This window comes from Lepidochelys olivacea (assembly GCF_965140295.1).
Source record: "Lepidochelys olivacea isolate rLepOli2 genome assembly, chromosome: 15".
In the NCBI taxonomy this organism is placed as follows: domain Eukaryota; kingdom Metazoa; phylum Chordata; order Testudines; family Cheloniidae; genus Lepidochelys; species Lepidochelys olivacea.
Window position 1 is genome coordinate 32,523,261 of NC_140425.1, and position 18,626 is coordinate 32,541,886.

Here is an 18,626-nt window from a genome sequence, read left to right on the forward strand (position 1 = left end):
TAATAAGGAAAGATTATCTTGGTGTTCCTGTGCTGACTGCTCTTTGAGTTTCACAGCCTTCACCATAAATTCTAAACTTTGTTATTTAATTTAAATAAATGAGAAGCAGTGTTCTCAGCCTGATCATTCTGGTGATTAATCCATAAAGTTTCCATGCTCATTTCCTGTTGTTGGTCCATGGGCAAAGACTGAAAAATTCTCTCCAATCCCTCCCAGGAAGATGCTAAAGCCTCTAATTCAGAAGAGCCCTTGAGCAAATGCTTATCTTCTGATGCTTAAAGTCAAGGCAATGCTGAATTTCGTTGCTGGATCAGACCATAAGCCAGGAAAGTCACCACAACGTATTGCAGTTACTTAGGGCCCCCTTTCTGTGGGCATTCAGGATGCTGGAGCCTAAGCATGTAATTTATTTTCACTGGACAGTGTTGCATGTTCAGTTTATCATACACTGAAAAGTTAAATAACATTTTGTATCTTTTTTTAGCCATACATAGAAGAAATTTGTGATAGTCTCCGAGGAAAAATATTTCAAAAATTTATGGAAAGGTATGAATCTATATACTATATGAACTACTGTGTAATCTCCTGCAGTTAGACTGGTCCCTTGAGTATTATTGCAAAATAAGGGTAGAATTGTTTAGTTAATAGTGTATTATCAGCAAGCTTTTCCAAAGAACTAGCCTTGATACATGTATCATGTTAAATATCAGGATATCCCAGTATTGTATGTAGTGTAGTTGTGACTGAACTTGTAAGGATGTTCAGATCACACAATTAGTGGACCACTCCACTGCACCACATAACAGTAATAATGGACTTCTTACAGTCTGATCTTTTAAAAGTCTGAAAGTCTCTAACTCCATTCATCTCGGTGATACTCTTACAAGTAAACTACAATTTTATGGGGGTGAGCTATACAGCAATTCTAGTGTGTAGCCCAAACGGTTTACAACTAAACAGTAACTGTAAGGAAATGTAAGGTGGCAAAACCAGTTAATCTTACACATCTGAATAATGCTATTGACCTTAATGAGACTACTGGTGGGAGTAAAGTGCACAGATTTGGCCCCTAATCTACTGCTGACAAATGATATATCAGATTATGTAGCCAACATAATGTCCTCATAAGATCAATTTTTCCTACCCTGAAAATAAACATTTTATAACTGATATAGCAGCAGAAGACAATTATCCTGTAACAACATTCAATAGTATTGACATCTTCTTTATTTCAGGATAAAATAGGTTTACATTATTCCTTGGTGTATATTAAGGTTAATTCAATTTGAAGTTACATTGCATACTTTCTGATTTAATTATCTTGCTTGTGATACAGTTGAAATATTTTTTTTAATTTCCTGAAAAATTGACTGTTAGAAACAGGGTCTAAAGGAAATTATGTAAATAAATATGGATGCATTCGTAACTGAAGAGAGAAAATAATCAGATATATTTTATAACTTGTTATTAAACAAAACATATTGAGAGTGAGTTGCTAAGAAACATGCCAAATTAAAACAAGCATAAAAGATGGCTAATCAGTGAATTTTTTAAATGGCAATTTTAATCTTCATAAATTACCTTGTGCTGAATTTAATTTTCAAAACTAGAGTTCTTGGCATTTTTCACAATACTTTCTGTAATTCTATTGGATAACCTTTTAACTTAACTTTAAATTTTTTTTTTTAACAGTGACAAGTTTACTAGATTTTGTCAATGGAAAAATGTAGAACTAAATATTCATGTAAGTAATTACATTTATATTGTCAAAAGCCGATGTAGGAAAGAAAATGTTAGATTTTAAAGAATACTTTTCCTTAAAAGACGTTATTAAGAAGAACAATGAGTATTATTCTAATATGCTATTCTATTCTTTGATGTACATAACCTCCCAGCACCATTAATGATTCCTCCCTGGCTACCTTCTCTGCCTGTCATGACTTAAAATGCCTTGTGGTTTTGAAATAGGTAGTTACAGGAAACAGATTGTTTGAGCACTACTTTTTGGCAGGAGACGCCAACCCAAGTACTATTCTGTCTCCCTCTGTTTTTTCCCTTCAAAACTCAGACCTACTTGCCTCCATTTGGTATATTCTTGGCCTCATCCCTTAGTCCTAAAGTGTTTTACTCCCACAATTTCTTTGTCTGCAAGGCAACGTTGCTCATGAAAGCTGCTGTCTTGGTTTCATATCCATTGAAATCCTCAGCCAGGCCTTCATGTCCTGTCATCTTGGCTATTGTAAATACCATCTCTATGACCTCCCCAGATTCTAGTGCTTGCAGACATAGGGGAGCATAAACAATTAAGGGCTTGTCTACACTAGCCACTGGATCGGCGGGCAACGATCATTCCAGCAGGGGTCAATTTATCACGTCTAGTATAGACGCGATAAATCGACCACTAAGCACTCTCCCGTCGACTCCGGTACTGCACCAGAATGAGGAGCGCAAGCGGAGTCGACAGGAGAGTGTCAGCTCTTGACTTACCACAGTGAAGACACCACGGTAAGTAGATCTAAGTACGTCGACTTCAGCTACTCTATTCACGTAGCTGAAGTTGCGTATCTTAGATCGACCCTGTGCGGTAGTGTAGACAAGCCCTAAGAGAGCAACTTTCTGAAAACAGGTAGTGAAACCATAAAACTAAAAAATAAAGAACAAATATCCACTTTAATACATTGATGTCAAATGAATTTAGAGATTGTAAAGGGTAAAGGTTCTGGGCATTGGAAAATGAAATTTGTGTGTTTTGAATTCACAGCTGACCATGAATGACTTTAGTGTACATAGAATAATTGGGCGAGGGGGATTCGGTGAAGTATATGGTTGCAGAAAAGCGGACACTGGAAAAATGTAAGTTCTATACTGTGTTTTAATGATAAATATAAACTCTAAAGTATATAAGGAAAAAAACTCTGAATTTTTTACAAAATCTCCACAGAGCGGAATGATCAGCTTAGATTGTATCATGAAATTGTGTAATAGAGTTTTGTCCTAAGGTCCAGTCAGTTGAAGAAGAGTTTGAATTTATGGAGTGGCTTAAAGTCTCATTGGAAGTTTGATCCTCCAAAATGCTGGACACTCAGGCCCCAGTCTTGCAAAACAATTAAGCATATTCTTACTGAAAACACTTGTATAGTCCCTCTGAAGTCACAGGAGATTTCTCATGTGCTTAAAGTGAAGGGTGTACTTGAGTACTTTGCTGGCTCAGGGCCTGGAGTGCTCAGCGCATTTCAGGATTAAGCCCTGGGATAGAGATGTGTGGGCAGTTTAAGAATACAGTGTCCTAAATCTATATAATTAAAACTATTTACACTCCCAAGAAGGGGTTTTGAAGGAAAAAACAGCAGCAGTGGTTGCTTCTAGTTGACAGTTGGTGCTCCGTTGTTAGAATTGCAGCTAAAACACATCTCTGGGTTCAAGTTCCCAAATCAAACCCTTTGCTTTCTCTGGCATTGCCACTCACACACAACTCCTAATTGCTGCATAGAGAACCCCTGGTTATTAGGCACAATTCTTCCATCACATGGTCAGCTTTGATTTTCTGGACATAGCATGGGTTTTCCACATGGTTCGGTCTACCTACTCTCCTACCCATTTGAACCCAGGGATCTTTCTTTGATAATTCCACATAGCATTTCTGATGCCTGAGGTGTCGAGTGTTCGTGGTTCCCATTGGGTTTAGTGGGAATAGTGAGTGCCCAATACCTTTTAGATCCTGACTCTGAGCTATTAACAAGTGAAGGGTCCCCTGAAATGACTTTCATGTTTAATCTTTCAGCGGCGACTTTCACCTCAAGTATTTATTTCAATAATACTATTAATATCTTCATTCCTGTTGCAGTACTTTTATGCACATATTGATTTATTCTTTTTTAGTTTGAGATTTATAAAATGAGCCTGCCATGTAGTCTGTAGGCCAGGCACAGAAGTGTAAATGATATCCATCTCTTTTGGACAAAAGCCACACTAAATAGGCTTCCACCTCAGAGATAGAGTTAGCACATTTGCCCAGTCGCTTTCTCTGAAGAAGCCTGAATGCCTAAACTAAGGAACTCAGAACCAATAAGGGAAGCAAAAGATGTCCCTCCCCTTCCTTTCCCTCCCACCAGTTTCCATGAAGCGCAGAGGCAGAAGAATAGAGAAAGGTAATGGGGATAGGAGCAGAAAAGTCAGCCAAACTTTTCCATACCTGAAGTAAAGCTTTAGGTTAGGTTCATCTTTTGGGTAGAGGTTTGGGTTAGTTCTTACTTTATCCAAACCTGTTCACCCATCCCTAATCTAAATCCCATTCACTCTAGATGGCTGCCTCTGCTGCACTTATCTGTCTGCAAGGACTTTGAGAAGCCATCCCGCCAAGGTAAATGCCATTGGTGTTCCACTAACCCAGAAACAGACAACTGAGGCTGCTCCCAAAGTAGCTCCTCCAAGAGCAGTGTAAACAGAAGCCAACTTAGTCTTAAAAGCAGCATATCTCAGAAGAGAACATAGTGGTGCTATGTCAGAATGACAAGTGAGGTATTTGACATCAACTAGCCTTATATGACCCCAGATCATTTGCCCAGGTCAGTAGCCCCAAGGGACAATTAAGGGCTAATGTTAAAAAGGCTGTGTTAAAAGTAATTTTAAAACTTCCTAACGTAGCACAGAAACCAAGGACAAGAGCATCTGTGGTAAACACACATTCCTGGCTTAGAAATGTAAAATGTGTGCGTGCTCCATACACATGACCCAGCTTTGCTGGTGTTGTCTGGAGTACCGATGGTATGTGGTGGGTTGCAAAGCAGGGCTGCTTTGAGGCCTTCTGTCTACACAGAGCACGCACTCTCTGGATTGTTGTTAAACATGTACATTATCCTGTAACTTGATATGGCACTTCTATAAAGAATATTTTTAAATGACACACTCCAGGCTTGCGCTGAGAATTCTGGAGGAGCACTGAAGGGCGAGGGAGGCGGAGGGGCAGGGCAGTGACACTGTGCTTAATGGAACTCATTTCTGGTAAAAGATGCAACATATGATCTCCTGGCACTTACTGACAGAGGCTGACAGACATATGGAGGAAAAGGTTCAGGATCCTGTTCATGCCTTTGGTCCAGTTGACCATGTTTCTTTGGAGACACGGAACACTGCTGGATGTGCTAGCCGGACCCCTTTGTACTTGGAGAACTAGGGTCACCATTGTGCCTTGGTCATCTGGGATGGGGAGAAGGGGGATTTGGAATGAAAGGGCTCCCTACTTCTTCCCCCACTCTCTCTCAGCACACCTGAGCTGGATAAGCTAGAATCTAGTCTTATATATATCTATAGTGAACCCACTTTTCAGAGATACCAGGTTTGCACAACCCTTGGGCATACAGGAGCTCCAGGCACATCAGGAGCTTTAGTTTATTACAAGAGCTGCCTAAGTGTGTTGGTAATTGCTGAGTTGACTGGGTGAGCGTTTCTACAGATGAACATCCTGAGCCTTTTACCTGTAGTGCCACTGACAATGTGCTTAGCCCCAGTTTAAGCCAATTTTTAGCAGATTGCTCTCCGATTCATAGACTTGTTGGGATCCATGTCATTGTGCTCTTGTTCTTCATTAAAACATTCAACACTCATGTTCCATGTCTAAAAATGCCATACAGTCATGATATATTGTTGGAGAAGATAGACACAAAAGCCTTCTCTTGTATCTCCGGCCATCTGTTGTGTAGTAGAAAACAAACCATTTTCCTTTTTTTAAAAAATGTCCGAACCTAGCAGGCCTCTTCTGGGTAGAGGTGAAAGCACGGATTCATATGGAATCAGAATAGGGTCCATGTAAACATTCCTGTTAACTCGTACTCCAAATCCTGGTCTGTGGATATTGAAAAATGGACTCCAGCTATCTTTATCTAACCTGTGTTTTTCTGATTCCCTGATCACTCTGGTGTCTGGATGCTGGCCACCTTAGACTTTGTTATTTAGGTATCCTAGGAAAACCTCTCTACTAGGAGATTGAGAATAATGTTTCAATGCTAGGAAGATGTTGGAGTTGTTCTCTATGGGTATGTTTACAGTGCATTCTGACATACTTGCCGTAGCTTTAGCCATGCTAGCATTGCCAAAAATAGCATTGTAGATATGGTGGCACAGGCTTCTGTGCAGGCCGTACAAGCATGTACCTACTCGCAGTGTTAGTCTGCTCTGATGCACGCACCTCCTCATTGATGCTGCTATTTTTATTCATGCTAGCCTGGGTAAAGTTAGCCTGGGCATGTTTATCCAAGCTGCAATCTCACCTTGGATTTCAGTACAGACGTACCATCTGTCTAGATGCTATTTCGAGATTTCTGATATAGATGCAAGTCTTTAAAGACTCTGCTCAATATACTGTAAATATATATATATATATTCTATATAGATGGCATGGATTGTTGGTGAAAAATATTGAGGGTGGGAGACCTTTTCCAATATGCTTTTCTGAATTATTAATATTTTCAGGTATGCAATGAAATGTTTAGATAAGAAGAGGATCAAGATGAAGCAAGGAGAAACATTAGCCTTAAATGAAAGAATTATGCTGTCGCTAGTCAGTACTGGAGTAAGTATCCTGGAATTTTTTCTCCATCTTTTACAATTATTTTTTGCAGGTTAGTATCTAAAATACTGTGTAGAATACATATTCCATTAATTCATTCATGTGTGGTGTAGGGGAAGTCAAAGCAGACCAAAGGATAATGGTGTTAAGTGCCCCAAGGCCAAAAACAAAAAAAACCCCGAAACCAAACAAAAATTAAATAATGATGATACCACCTACTTCTTACATAGTGCTTTTGATCAATAGTTCTCTAAGTGCCTAACAATCTTTAATGTACTGATCCTCGCAACACATTAAATTAGCTTGTCCAATTTTTCTGTTATTGCTTACTTCTGTTGATTTGGTCCTTTGGTCCTAGGAGTAGAATTAACTGCCAAGTTTACATAGAAAAGTTGTCTATGTGATATTTAGATCAGTTTTAAACAAAAAACGTCACAAACTTTGTTTATAAAAGGAAGCATTTCTGGTATTTATTCTACAATTCTGGAGTCTCACAGATCCTTTCACATAGGGAAACTTGAGTTATGTAGAAGAGAAGTTCAAATGGAATCCACAGAGTGAATGTTGCCCCAAGTGATTATAAAACAGACTTCGAAATGGTAGAACCTCCAGAGTACAATAACCTCATTATATAAAGCCTAAAATCAGCTCTTGTCACCATGGTTACAGGGGATGTTGATAGGTTAATTTTGCTCATGATGATTACTCTGTTCAAATGAGATTCACAGTTTACAGCTCAGTGTAAGCACATTCTCCTGCCCAGCCCAGTTACAAAATGAAAGGGATTGCATATAATTTTGTTACAGACGTATTGGCTAATGTGCGTCTGTGCTATCAGAATTATTACTGCTGCTGTTTGGTAGATAGTAAAGAACTCCAAAACAAATACAGTAAAATCTCTGTTATCCGGCGCTTTATCAACTGGAAAGCTCTATTAACCAGCATTTCTGTTATCTCCCAATACAAATCTTCAATCTAGTAACTGGGACTAGTATACTGCCCAGGAGGTTGATCAATTGCACATTCTGCACTGTGCTTTTATGCAAAACAAGCAGAAGACAAGTAAGCAAACTGCTTTCAGGGATTTATTCAAAAAAGCAGCTTCCAGGGTGTGTCATAAGGTCATTACAGATTCAGCCCAATCTCCTACACCTTCTACATCTACAGTGATAATTGATGTTGATAATAATGACCCTCAGGCACTGCAAGATCCTGAAGTGCCTTCTGAATCATCAAAGAAAGATTAAATTATGTTCAGTACAATTTTAGTGTTAAGTTTGTTTTTAGTGATCTGGATGTTCACCCTGTGCTGCGCATAGTGATATGTAATGTCATAAGATAACCTACTATATAGAAAACTTTACCTGTATACACTGAAGTGCTTCAAAAAACTAACCACTCCACAGTGCAGTGCTACTATGGGATTGGTGAGGACCTGTGTGCTATTTTATACTTTATTTATTTTATTGTATTCTAATTCTTTGAAAATTGGTATTCCACTGGTAAGTATAACTCTTAGTTAATGGGACTTTTTGATTATCTGGGACCCCCCATTCACTCAACATGCTGGATAACAAAGCTTTTACTGTCAAAAGAATTTGCTGTATTCTCAAAGAGAAGATGTTCTGTATCTCAGTGAGATTACATACATTTGATTTTTGTCTCTGCATTCTCAGAAATGTTTAAAGATCATTCATTTCTTGCTGAACCTTGTTAGTGTGACATGTTCGATGGTAATTTTTCTTTTAAATACACACCCACCATCCTCACCAATGCTCTGTGCCTGTGAACCATGTGGTAGCTGGGCTATCAGCCATGGAATCTACTCATGTAACAGAGCATCAGCATGGCCTGCCTCCACACCAGCAGCTTGAATGGACTTCTCATTGTTTCCCTCTCGTCTCTGCAGCCTGTGGTGGTGATTCGGTGGGGTGGAGCATGTATATCTGTCAGTGATACTCCCTTTCTCTCCACATGCCTTCATTCCACCTGTCCTATATATTTATTCCTGCTCCTGTTTTTCTTCCTCACCCTGAGTCTTGAGAGAACCCAAGGAACTGCCCCCAAAAACAGGGCTGCTCACATCAAGGAAATTTACAAGATGCAAAATGGGTCTCTAGTTTAGGAAGTACAGCTTGCTCCCGGGCACCTGATTTTGAGGTATTGTTTGGCTGAGAGAGAGAGTGCCATCAAATTGCCCTATAAGCACAAGGCAAAACCAGTGATAGATACTGCTGAGAGGCACAGTCTACTTCAGGCAGACTTGTTCTCCCTATTCCACTAGAGCGATAGGATTTGCCCCCTGAGGAACACAAGGAGCATTAGCCTCCATAAGCCCTCTTCCTCTGCAGGCCATGTAATGCCTGCACATACTTTCCAGCCACACAAGGTGTGTCTGCACTGCAATTGAAGACACATGGCTGGCCTGGACCAGCTGACCCGGTCTTGTGGGACTCGGGTTGCGGTGCTGTGTAATTGCGGGGTAGATGTTTGGGCTGGAGCCTGGGTTCTAGGACCCTGTGAGGTGGGAGGATTCCAGAGCTTGGGCTGCAGCCCGAGCCTGAACATAAACACCACAAATAAACAAACCCTTAGCCTGAGCCCCTTGAGCCTGTGTCAGCTGGCACGGGCCGCCACGGGTTTTCAGCTGCAATGCAGACATGCCCACAGTTCCACTGGCATGGCTCAGACTGTTCCACCAGATGCCTTGAAGGCTACGTCGACGGTTAGAGCTGAGGGTGTGATTCCCAGCTTGAGCAGACCTACTTGCACTAGCTCTCATTGTGCTAAGAATAGGAGTGTAACTTCAGTAGCACGGCAGTAGCACAGGGTAGCCGTCCTGTGGTTTCCAGGCAAGGTGGCACTTGGGAACAAATGCAAAAAAGAGAAAATCGATACGGTTCAAGGGGGGGAGCCCTAAAAAGCAAAAACCGCTTCTTGTCATCTTTCTCTCTGCTGTCTTCTTCTGTAGAAGTGCAAGAGCTCCTGATCATATCACCTTGAAAAATCTGACCTGGTTGTTGGGGGAGATGTTCTTTTCTGAATATTTTGGTTTGGTAGCTAAAAACACAATTTCTTCCTAGGATTTGAGTCAGAAGCCTAATGCCTGGACTAAAGGGCTGGGTCTCCCTCTGAACCTAGCTCAAGGAGATGTTCTCAGGGCAGAGTGGAACTCCCAGCATTGGATCAGAGGCGCATAGATGAGCCATGTGTTTTTACACGTTCCAGAAGGCCAACTATATCTTGTCCAAAATAGATGCAGCTGTTGCAGCAGAGGCCAAGGCATCAGCCAGTAAAGAACACTTGGCTGGAAGATTTTATATTTCACGTTGAATATCTCCATACAGATTTTTGGCAACCTTCAGTGTTCCTCTCTGTACCCTTCATTTTAGTGTGTGTTTTAATCACATAAGCAGCAAAAATGACCAGGCAAATAATGTGCTGTAACTGCTGCTTTCTCGTGTCACTGTTGCCTTGTGTTCCCCCCAGCTGTAATGATGTGTTCACCTGTTTCTCAACTTCTAATTAAATGATGAGCTCTTTGGGGCAGGGATCATCTTTTTGTTGTGTCTGTGTAGTACCTAGCATGGCTGATCCCCCCTCCCTGACTGGGGTCCTTACATGCCAATGAAATACAAACACTGGTGTTATAAAAGTTGACATTCAGAGAGGCCTGTTACAGACACACCTTTTATTGCTTTAAAAGATATTTTCAGTACAGGATTTTAAATGTCTTAGTCCTCCCGAAGATCTTTTCTGAAGCCTTTTACATTTACCCCCATAAATGTAAGAGAGTATTTAGAGCACATCTTGGAGTTTTATCTCAAACTTCTGTGCAGCACCACATGTTCCTATGAGCAGTCCTTACCACCATGTTTGTATGGGGCACAGGAGAAGGTTAATATGGTTAAATGACGACATTCCATGGTACAGTGGTCCTTTGTCTTAGCAAGGTTTATTTTAATATGTTCAAATCTACATTTTTATGAGCTTGATAATTGTAAGAGTTGTACTGAATATTGGGCTTTCACTCTTAGGCCTTGTCTACACTGCCACTTTACAGCGCTGCAACTTTCTCGCTTGAGGGGTGTGAAAAAACACCCCCTTGAGCTCTGCAAGTTTCAGTGCTGTAAAGTGACAGTGTAGACAGTGCACCAGCGCTGGGAGCTACTCCCCTCATGGAGGTGGGTTTTTGGAGGAAAAAATATTGTGCCTTGCTTTGCTGTTCTCTCCCTGCCCCACCACCACAGACACTTGCCTTTCCTGATGGATAGGACGTATGTGGTACACTGATAAATTGTGGAGCTGGAAGTTCATCTTAGAATCTTTTAAACTGTAAATCCAAACCCTTTATTAAGTAAAGGAAGTCATACAGAGTGGATTCCTGGTCTAGAGAGAGAAAACACAGGACTATGCATGTCACTTTAACTCCTTTTATTACTTGCATTGCCACTCGCTATCTGCATGACCTGAGGAAGTCAGTTCTTAATACATCTTGGTACCTTGTTTTTTCTCATCTGTAAAATGGGGATAATACTGTACCTCACAGAGGTTTTCTGAATCTGAAGGTTTGAAAAGTGCTCTGAAATCTTTAACAGGTGCTATGAAAGTGAAAAGTATTATAAGTCAGAAAACCATGCCCAGTATTTGAGTTGAAGAGCTTGTACAAAAAAAACCTGTTAAAATTGTTGTTTCTTGAAGGAATTGTTTCACAATAATAGATTTTCTACTAAAAAGGTAGCAAATTGTCATTGAGACAGAATAGGTACTAGGTCAGTGGTCCCTCAGGTCTGTGTTAAAACACCATTACCTCCCTTAAGTTTCCTGTTCTAATAAGAACAAACTACATTCAATTGTAGTTTATCTGAACAAGCAGAGGGAGACCAGGCTCAAGAATCACTGAGGATTCTCTCATGGAAAGATAAGCATCAGATAATACTAGCAAAACTGGGTAAGCTGAACAACAAAACAGATAGGTTCAGTGGTCGAACATTTCATCGAGAACGGGCCCTGTTTAAAGGTGCTTTGTCCATTATAACAATTGCTAGAGAAATTTGTAACAGTCTTCAGTCACTTCAAGGGACCCCTGTTCAAAGTGACAGATGCATTCTGAGTACTGTAGTACATTTTGTTAAATTATGCTTCCTCTGATTATCCAAGCCTCAAGAAAGGTCTGTTAGGAAAGAGTGAGTTACTATCCTGGTAGCAGAGCACTGTGGTCGTTTGTCTTTATTCATAGACCAGTTAATGTCAGTTTAAGATTCCGTTATTCAGCTACAGTTGGTCTTTTTTTCTCAGTGTCTGTTGTTCTTTACATCCAGGTTCTAAAGTTGAATGCCTAGGTCAGTAGTTCTCAATCTATTTATCATTGTGGGCTGCATATGCAGCTCTCTCTCTGTTAATGTGCGCTGCATCCACACAATATAGATACTGTCTGTATCGCCTTGAGGATGTCACATGGGACACAACTGTGTGCTGATTGGGCTGCAGGTTGAGAACAATTGGCCTAGATATTGAAAAACAAAAGTGAGACTCTGAAGGCTGTCCCTCTGAAGTAATTCTCTATTATGCTAAAATCCCTGTAATGTTCAGTTTCTGAAGATTTACAATTGATACTGTGATTTATTTTCCTCTGGATGGTGTACTACCAGAAATGTGTCCTCTTTTGCCACTTTGCCACTTATTCTGGATTTTATCCAAGATGATTTAGATATAAGGGGTTATTTTAAAGTATTCTGAATTCACGTATCCATTATACTGTCTCTCCAAGGAGTGTCAAATATGGAAATTCAGTTGCTTCCCTCATGTACGCTAAGTTCTTCAGAGCTGTAGCCAGAATAAAATCGGTGATAAGAGACACTATTCTCCCTTGGAACTTTTTTCTTTGCACATATTTCTGCCTTTAAATTTTTCATCTGGAAAAAATGGTCTCTGGTGACATTCACGTTAGGGGAGGGAAGGGGTTGCTGCACTGTATGTGTCTGTTCTCTCTTTTAAACGGTGAAAATGTAGTGATTAATTCAGTAGGGTTTACAACAAAAATGAATTATTTGTTGCATTTAAACTTGGAAATTTCCCGACCTTCATTATATCTGAGCTGAACGTCTGAAAAAATGGAGGCTCTGACACACACTATATTTTGGGGCAAATCATCAGCTGCTGTAGATTGGCTTATCTCCATTGATGTCAATGAAGCTATGACAATTATGCCAGCTAGGGATCTGCTCCCCTATCTTTTTATCTTGTGTGTGGGTGTCCCCTTTGTCCTTCCTCCACTAGCACAAGGTACATGGACCCACTGAGAATCCCAGTTGCACATAGATCTTGTGCAGCTAAGTGCAGTCCATGAGGCCTGCAAATGATTCCTATTATTCATTTGAACCCATCATGTTCAAGTTGTGTTGGACAACATGACAGCAGTGTTCTGCATCAACAAACGGGGGAGGAGGTTGGTCCATTCTTCCTTGTACAGAAATGGTCAGGCTGTGGAACTGTTGTATTCGCTATCAGATCATCCTCTTGGCAGTGCATCTCTGGTGATACTCAACACATCATCAGACAGCCTCATCAGGCACTTCCCCGTAGACCACGAATGGGAGCCACACAAATCGGTCGTTCAGAACATATTTCAGCACTAGGGGTCCCAGTCTGGGGACCTCTTTGGGCATATCTTGTTCTCCTGAGACACAATCTACTGTTCCAGGGTGTGGGTCAAGGTCAGGGCTCTGGAGGAGATGTATTTCTAGTTCCGTGGTCGTGACAATTAACATATGCCATCCCACCTATTCCACTCATCTCTTAACTTGGTGTCATGGATGCTCTGGAACTGCTCCCTACGAATCCAGTCAGGACTCTGGGGAAGTCTCCTTTCTGTGAGCAGACTGTCTGCAGGACACACAGCTCACACAGCTTCCACCTTCCTGGGTCTGACCTCAGAGCATTCAGCATCCTCTGCCCCTCCGTGCGCTTCCCACAGCGAGTCCGCCCAGGTGGGGTCCTGGGGAAGCCAGAGGGTCTTACACCCCAACTTCGCAGTCAGACGTGACTCTCAGCCAGCCAGTAAAACAGAAAGTTTATTAGACGACAGGAACATGATCTAAAACAGAGCTTGTAGGTGCAGAGAACGGGACTCCTCCGCTGGGTCCATTTTGAGGGGCAGTGAGCCAGGCAACCACATCTGCACTTCACTCCACGTTCCCAGCCAGCCCCAAACTGAAACTCTCCCCAGCCCCTCCTCCTCTGGGCTTTGTCCCTTTCCCGGGCTAGGAGGTCACCTGATTCCTTTGTTCTCCAACCCTTTAGCTCTCACCTTGCAGGGGGGAAGGGCCCAGGCCATCAGTTGCCAGGAAACAGGGTGTTGGCCATTCTGTGTGTCCAGACCCCTGCACACACCTGCCCTCTAGGGCTCAGCAATGATCATACACCCTTATCCCACCACCTAGATACTTAAGAACTGCATAGGGGAAACTGAGGCACCCCCACAATATTCAGAGGAAACATTAAGAACAGTCCCGCTTCATCACACTTGGGTCTTGAGAAGGAGGGAGCGTTGGTGATCCTGATTGGTTCCAGATGTCCCAAACAATTCTGGTTTCCCAGCACACGCCAGATATTAGCACATATATGCATTGGTATCCATCTCTTCCTGGACCTATTGACACAGGACAAAGGCAAGATCAAGCATTTCAATCCAGCATCCCTTCACCTAACAGCCTGGTATTTGAATGGGCAGCAAACCTAGAAAAAACACATAGAGAATCAGTTCAGTCCATCCTTAACAGTAGTAGGAAGGAGTCCACAAGAAAGTGCCTCATAGCAAAGTGGAAAAGATTTGCTATCTGGTTTCTACATTGGTGAATAACACCAGAGGATTCCAGCATCCATGGAATATCACCTCTCCTTTAAGGGTCCGGGTCTGTCTCTTAGTCCTGTGGGTGCACTTAGAGCAGGGGTGGCCAACCTGGGGCTCCGGAGCCACGTGCGGCTCTGCAGAAGTTAACATGCGGCTCCTTGTCTAGGCACTGACTCCGGGGCTGGAGCGACAGGCGCCAACTTTCCAATGTGCTACAGGGTGCTCACTGCTCAACCTCTGGCTCTGCCACAAGCCCTGCCCCTGCTCCACCCCTTCCTTGAGCCTGCCATGCCCTCGCTCCTCCCCTTCCCCCCTCCCGAGCCTCCTGCACGCCACGCAACAGCTGATCAGGAGGTGCAGGGAGGGAGGGGGAGGCGCTGATCGAGGGGGCTGCTGGTGGGCGGGAGGCGCTGGGAGCGGAGCGGGGAGCTGATGAGGGGGCTGCTGACGTATTAGTGTGGCTCTTTGGCAATGTACATTGGTAAATTCTTGCTCCTTCTCAGGCTCAGGTTGGCCACCCCTGACTTAGAGGCTATTAGCACCTGTCATGATTGTCAGCCGAAGGGTATCCTCAGCCATCTGTGACAGTACATTTTTAAAGTTGGAATCTTTGCCCTGATACTAAAACCTACACCGACTTGGAACCTCAGTCTAGTCCTATCAGCATTAACGAAGATGCATTTGAACCCTGAGCCACATGTTCCTTAGCCCGCCTATGAATGAATATTGCCTTTCTGGTGCCTGTTGATTCAGCCAGAAGAGTTGGTGAGCTGGGGGCCCTTTATAAGTGATTTGCCTTCTGCAGCCTTCCATAGGGTCAAAGTCTCCCTGAGACTACACCCAAAATTCACCTCCTAGGTGATCTTGTAATTCCATCTAAATCAGACCTTCACTTATCTGGCTTGTTCCCAAAGCCGCTTGCCACCAATGAGGATAGGAAGCGCTGGATGTCTGTCAGTCCTTGGCATTCTACTTGTAGAGGACTAAATCCTTTAGGAAATCATCAACATGGTTTGTATCCCTCCCGGACCGTATGACGGGTGAAGCAGTCTCATCCCCAAAGTTGTCTAAATGGATTTTAGGTTGTATCCCGCTCTGTAACGAGCCAACAGCAAGGTGTGAGGACCCACTCAACTACTGCACAAGCTGTATTGGTGGCCTCACTTTGAGCAGTCCTTGTCCTGGAAATTTGTAAAGTGGTGCCGTGGGGCTCTGTTCACACTTTCACGAGACATTGTGCCCTGATATAAGCTTCTTCAGTTGATGCATCCTTCAACAGAGCGGTCCTCAAATCGTACAAGTCTTTGCACCCTCTTCTTCAACGAATACTGCTTGTGAATCACCTACAGTGAAATATAGGGACCGTCACTCAAAAAAGTAGGAAAGGTTATTTACCTTCTACAGCAGCTGGAGTTCTTCAAGATGTATGGTCTCCCTCTGAATTCTGCTACCCAGTCTTCTTTGCCCCCGTTGTGGAGCCTTATCCTAGGGTGATTCGCAGTAGAAATGTACTGGAGAGGCAGTTATTTCTCATACCCGTTATGCCCTTGCTTCAGAGCATGAGGAATAGAGGGGGCACAGGCATGGACCAACAGACTCTGCTAGCAAGAATGTTCTGGTCTCAGGCATATGGAATGCATGTGCCCACACTGGAACACAGATAGGGACCACACATCTGGACGAAAATGGCAAGTAACCTTTCTTCTCTAAGAGAGAACCAGTAATAAAGTAGTTTATTCCTACCTGGATTCTATTCTGCCGTACACCTTAGAAGCCAGCTATCTGGACTGAGTTTACACAGTGTACAGAGAGGGAAAATGTAACCATTCCCTAAAAGTTTGGTTTCTGTACACTGACAGACTTCAGTCTGAAAACTACACCCTGTTTTGCATTTCTGGATTACATAATCTAGTCTTTGATTCTTGCATCACCTGTGTACTATGGAGCAAATGCTTGTGTTTTTCTTAATAGGTTTTAAATTATTTGTGTTCCTAGTAGAGCTGTCAAGCGATTATAAAAATGAATCACGATTAATTGCGCTATTAAAAATTAATCGTGATTAATTGTGCAATTAATCGTGCTGTTAATAATAGAATACCATTTATTTAAATATTTTGGATATTTTCTACATTTTCAAATATATTGATTTTAATTATAACAGAATACAAAGTGTACAGTGCTCACTTTATATTTATTTTTGATTGTAAGTATTCACACTGTAAAAAACTAAAAGAAATAGGATTTTTCAATTCACCTAATACAAGTAATTTAGTGCAATCTCTTTATCATGAAAGTTGAACTTACAAATGTAGAATTATGTACAAAAAAACTGCATTCAAAAATAAAACAATGTGAAATTTTAGAACCTGCAATTCTACTCAGTCCTACTTCTTGTTCAGCCAATTGCTCAGACAAACAAGTTTGTTTACATTTGCAGGAGAAAATGCTGCCTGCTTCTTGTTTAGAATGTCACCTGAAAGTGAGAACAGGTGTCCTCATGGCACTGTTGTAGCCGGAATTGCAAGATATTTACGTGCCAGACGCACTAAAGATTCATGTGTCCCTTCATTTGTCAACCACCATTCCAGGGGACATGCGTCCATGCTGATGACGGGTTCTGCTCAATAATAATCCAAAGCAGTGTGGACCGATGCATGTTCATTTTCATTATTTGAGTCAGATGCCACCAACAGAAGGTTGGTTTTCCTTTTTGGTAGTTTGGGTTATATAGTTTCCGCATCGTAGTGTTGCTTTTTTAAGACTTCTGAAAGCATGCGCCACAACTTGTCCCTCTCAGAGTTTGGAAGGCACTTCAGATTCTTAAACCTTCGGTCGAGTGCTGTAGTTTATCTTTAGAAATCTCACATTGGTACCTTCTTTGCGTTTTGTCAAATCTGCTGTGACAGTGTTCTTAAAATGAACAACATGTGCTGGGTCATCATCCGAGACTGCTATAACATGAAATATATGGCAGAATGCGGGTAAAACAGAGCAGGGGACATAAAATTCTTCCCCAAGGAGTTCAGCCACAAATTTAATTAACACATTATGTTTTTAACGAGCGTCACCAGCATGGAGGCATGAAGGGGCATACGAATGTTTAGCATATCTGGCACGTAAATACCTTATAATGCCAGCTGTAAAAGTGCCATGCAAATGCCTGTTCTCACTTTCTAGTTACATTGTCAATAAGAAGAGGGCATCATTATCTCGTGTAAATGTAAACAAACAGCGATTGGCTGAACAAAAAGTAGGACTGAGTGGACTTGTAGGCTCTGAAATTTTACATTGGTTTGTTTTCGAGTTGTTCTGTAACAAAAAAAATCTACGTTTGTAAGTTGCACTTTCACAACAAAGAGATTGCCCTACAGTACTTGTATGAGGTGAATTGAAAAATACTATTTCTTTTATTTACAGTGCAAATATTTGTAACAAAAAATAGTATATACTTTGATTTCAGGTACAACACAGAATACAATATATATGAAAATGTAGAGAACATCCAAAATATTTAATAAATTTTAGTTGGTATTCTGTTGTTTAACGGTGCCATTAAAACTGCGATTAATCACAATTAATTTTTCTTAATTGCGATTAATTTTTTTGAGTTAATCGCGTGAGTTAACTGTTGTTCCTAGTTGTTGTAAGGCAACTAGGGAGCTGAGGGAAGTTTTACATGACCAACAGAGGGCACCAAAATTCTAAATTGCCTGCTCTTTGACTGTCAGAGCAGCCCCACTGACTGGATTGAATTTCACGAATGTTCAGAAATTAAATTTCAGGTAAGGATAAAATTACCTGTTCTAATTACCAGAATTTCCCATATGAATTCATTCAAATGATTTAGTCTCTCCTCTGTTTCAACTGTCTAAACAGTATTCCTGTAATCTCAGTCACCCACCTTTCTTTTCCATTCCCAAAGGGACCGTACTGGTTACTTCCTAGGTTCTTGCATAGCTTGTGAGCTTTAACATATTTTTTGTAATTATCAGGCAAGTGGGAATGTAGGTCACACTTCCTCCTTCTGTAGAAATGTTGGAACATGATCTGTGAGAGTGCTTCTTGGAGTTGCAAATCTTCAGAAGAGAATTGTGTCATTAGTTGCAGTGTTTGATTACCTATATTCATTTTGTATATTTGTTCTGAAAATAAGAAAATATTAGCATTCGCGAAATTGCATATGGAGTACATCAAAGTGTATAGCTAGAA

At 41.5% G+C, this 18,626-nt stretch overlaps 1 protein-coding gene across 1 annotated transcript in view; it reads left to right on the forward strand.

Moving 5' to 3' along the window:
• The window catches only part of GRK3 (G protein-coupled receptor kinase 3), a 111,491-nt gene that overhangs the window by 68,036 nt on the left and 24,829 nt on the right, over positions 1-18,626 (forward strand). The window contains exons 6-9 of the mRNA XM_084649136.1: positions 485-546; positions 1,693-1,744; positions 2,762-2,853; positions 6,469-6,568. Coding sequence (XP_084505262.1) covers positions 485-546; positions 1,693-1,744; positions 2,762-2,853; positions 6,469-6,568 — 306 coding nt within the window. The remainder of the gene's footprint in view (positions 1-484; positions 547-1,692; positions 1,745-2,761; positions 2,854-6,468; positions 6,569-18,626) is intronic.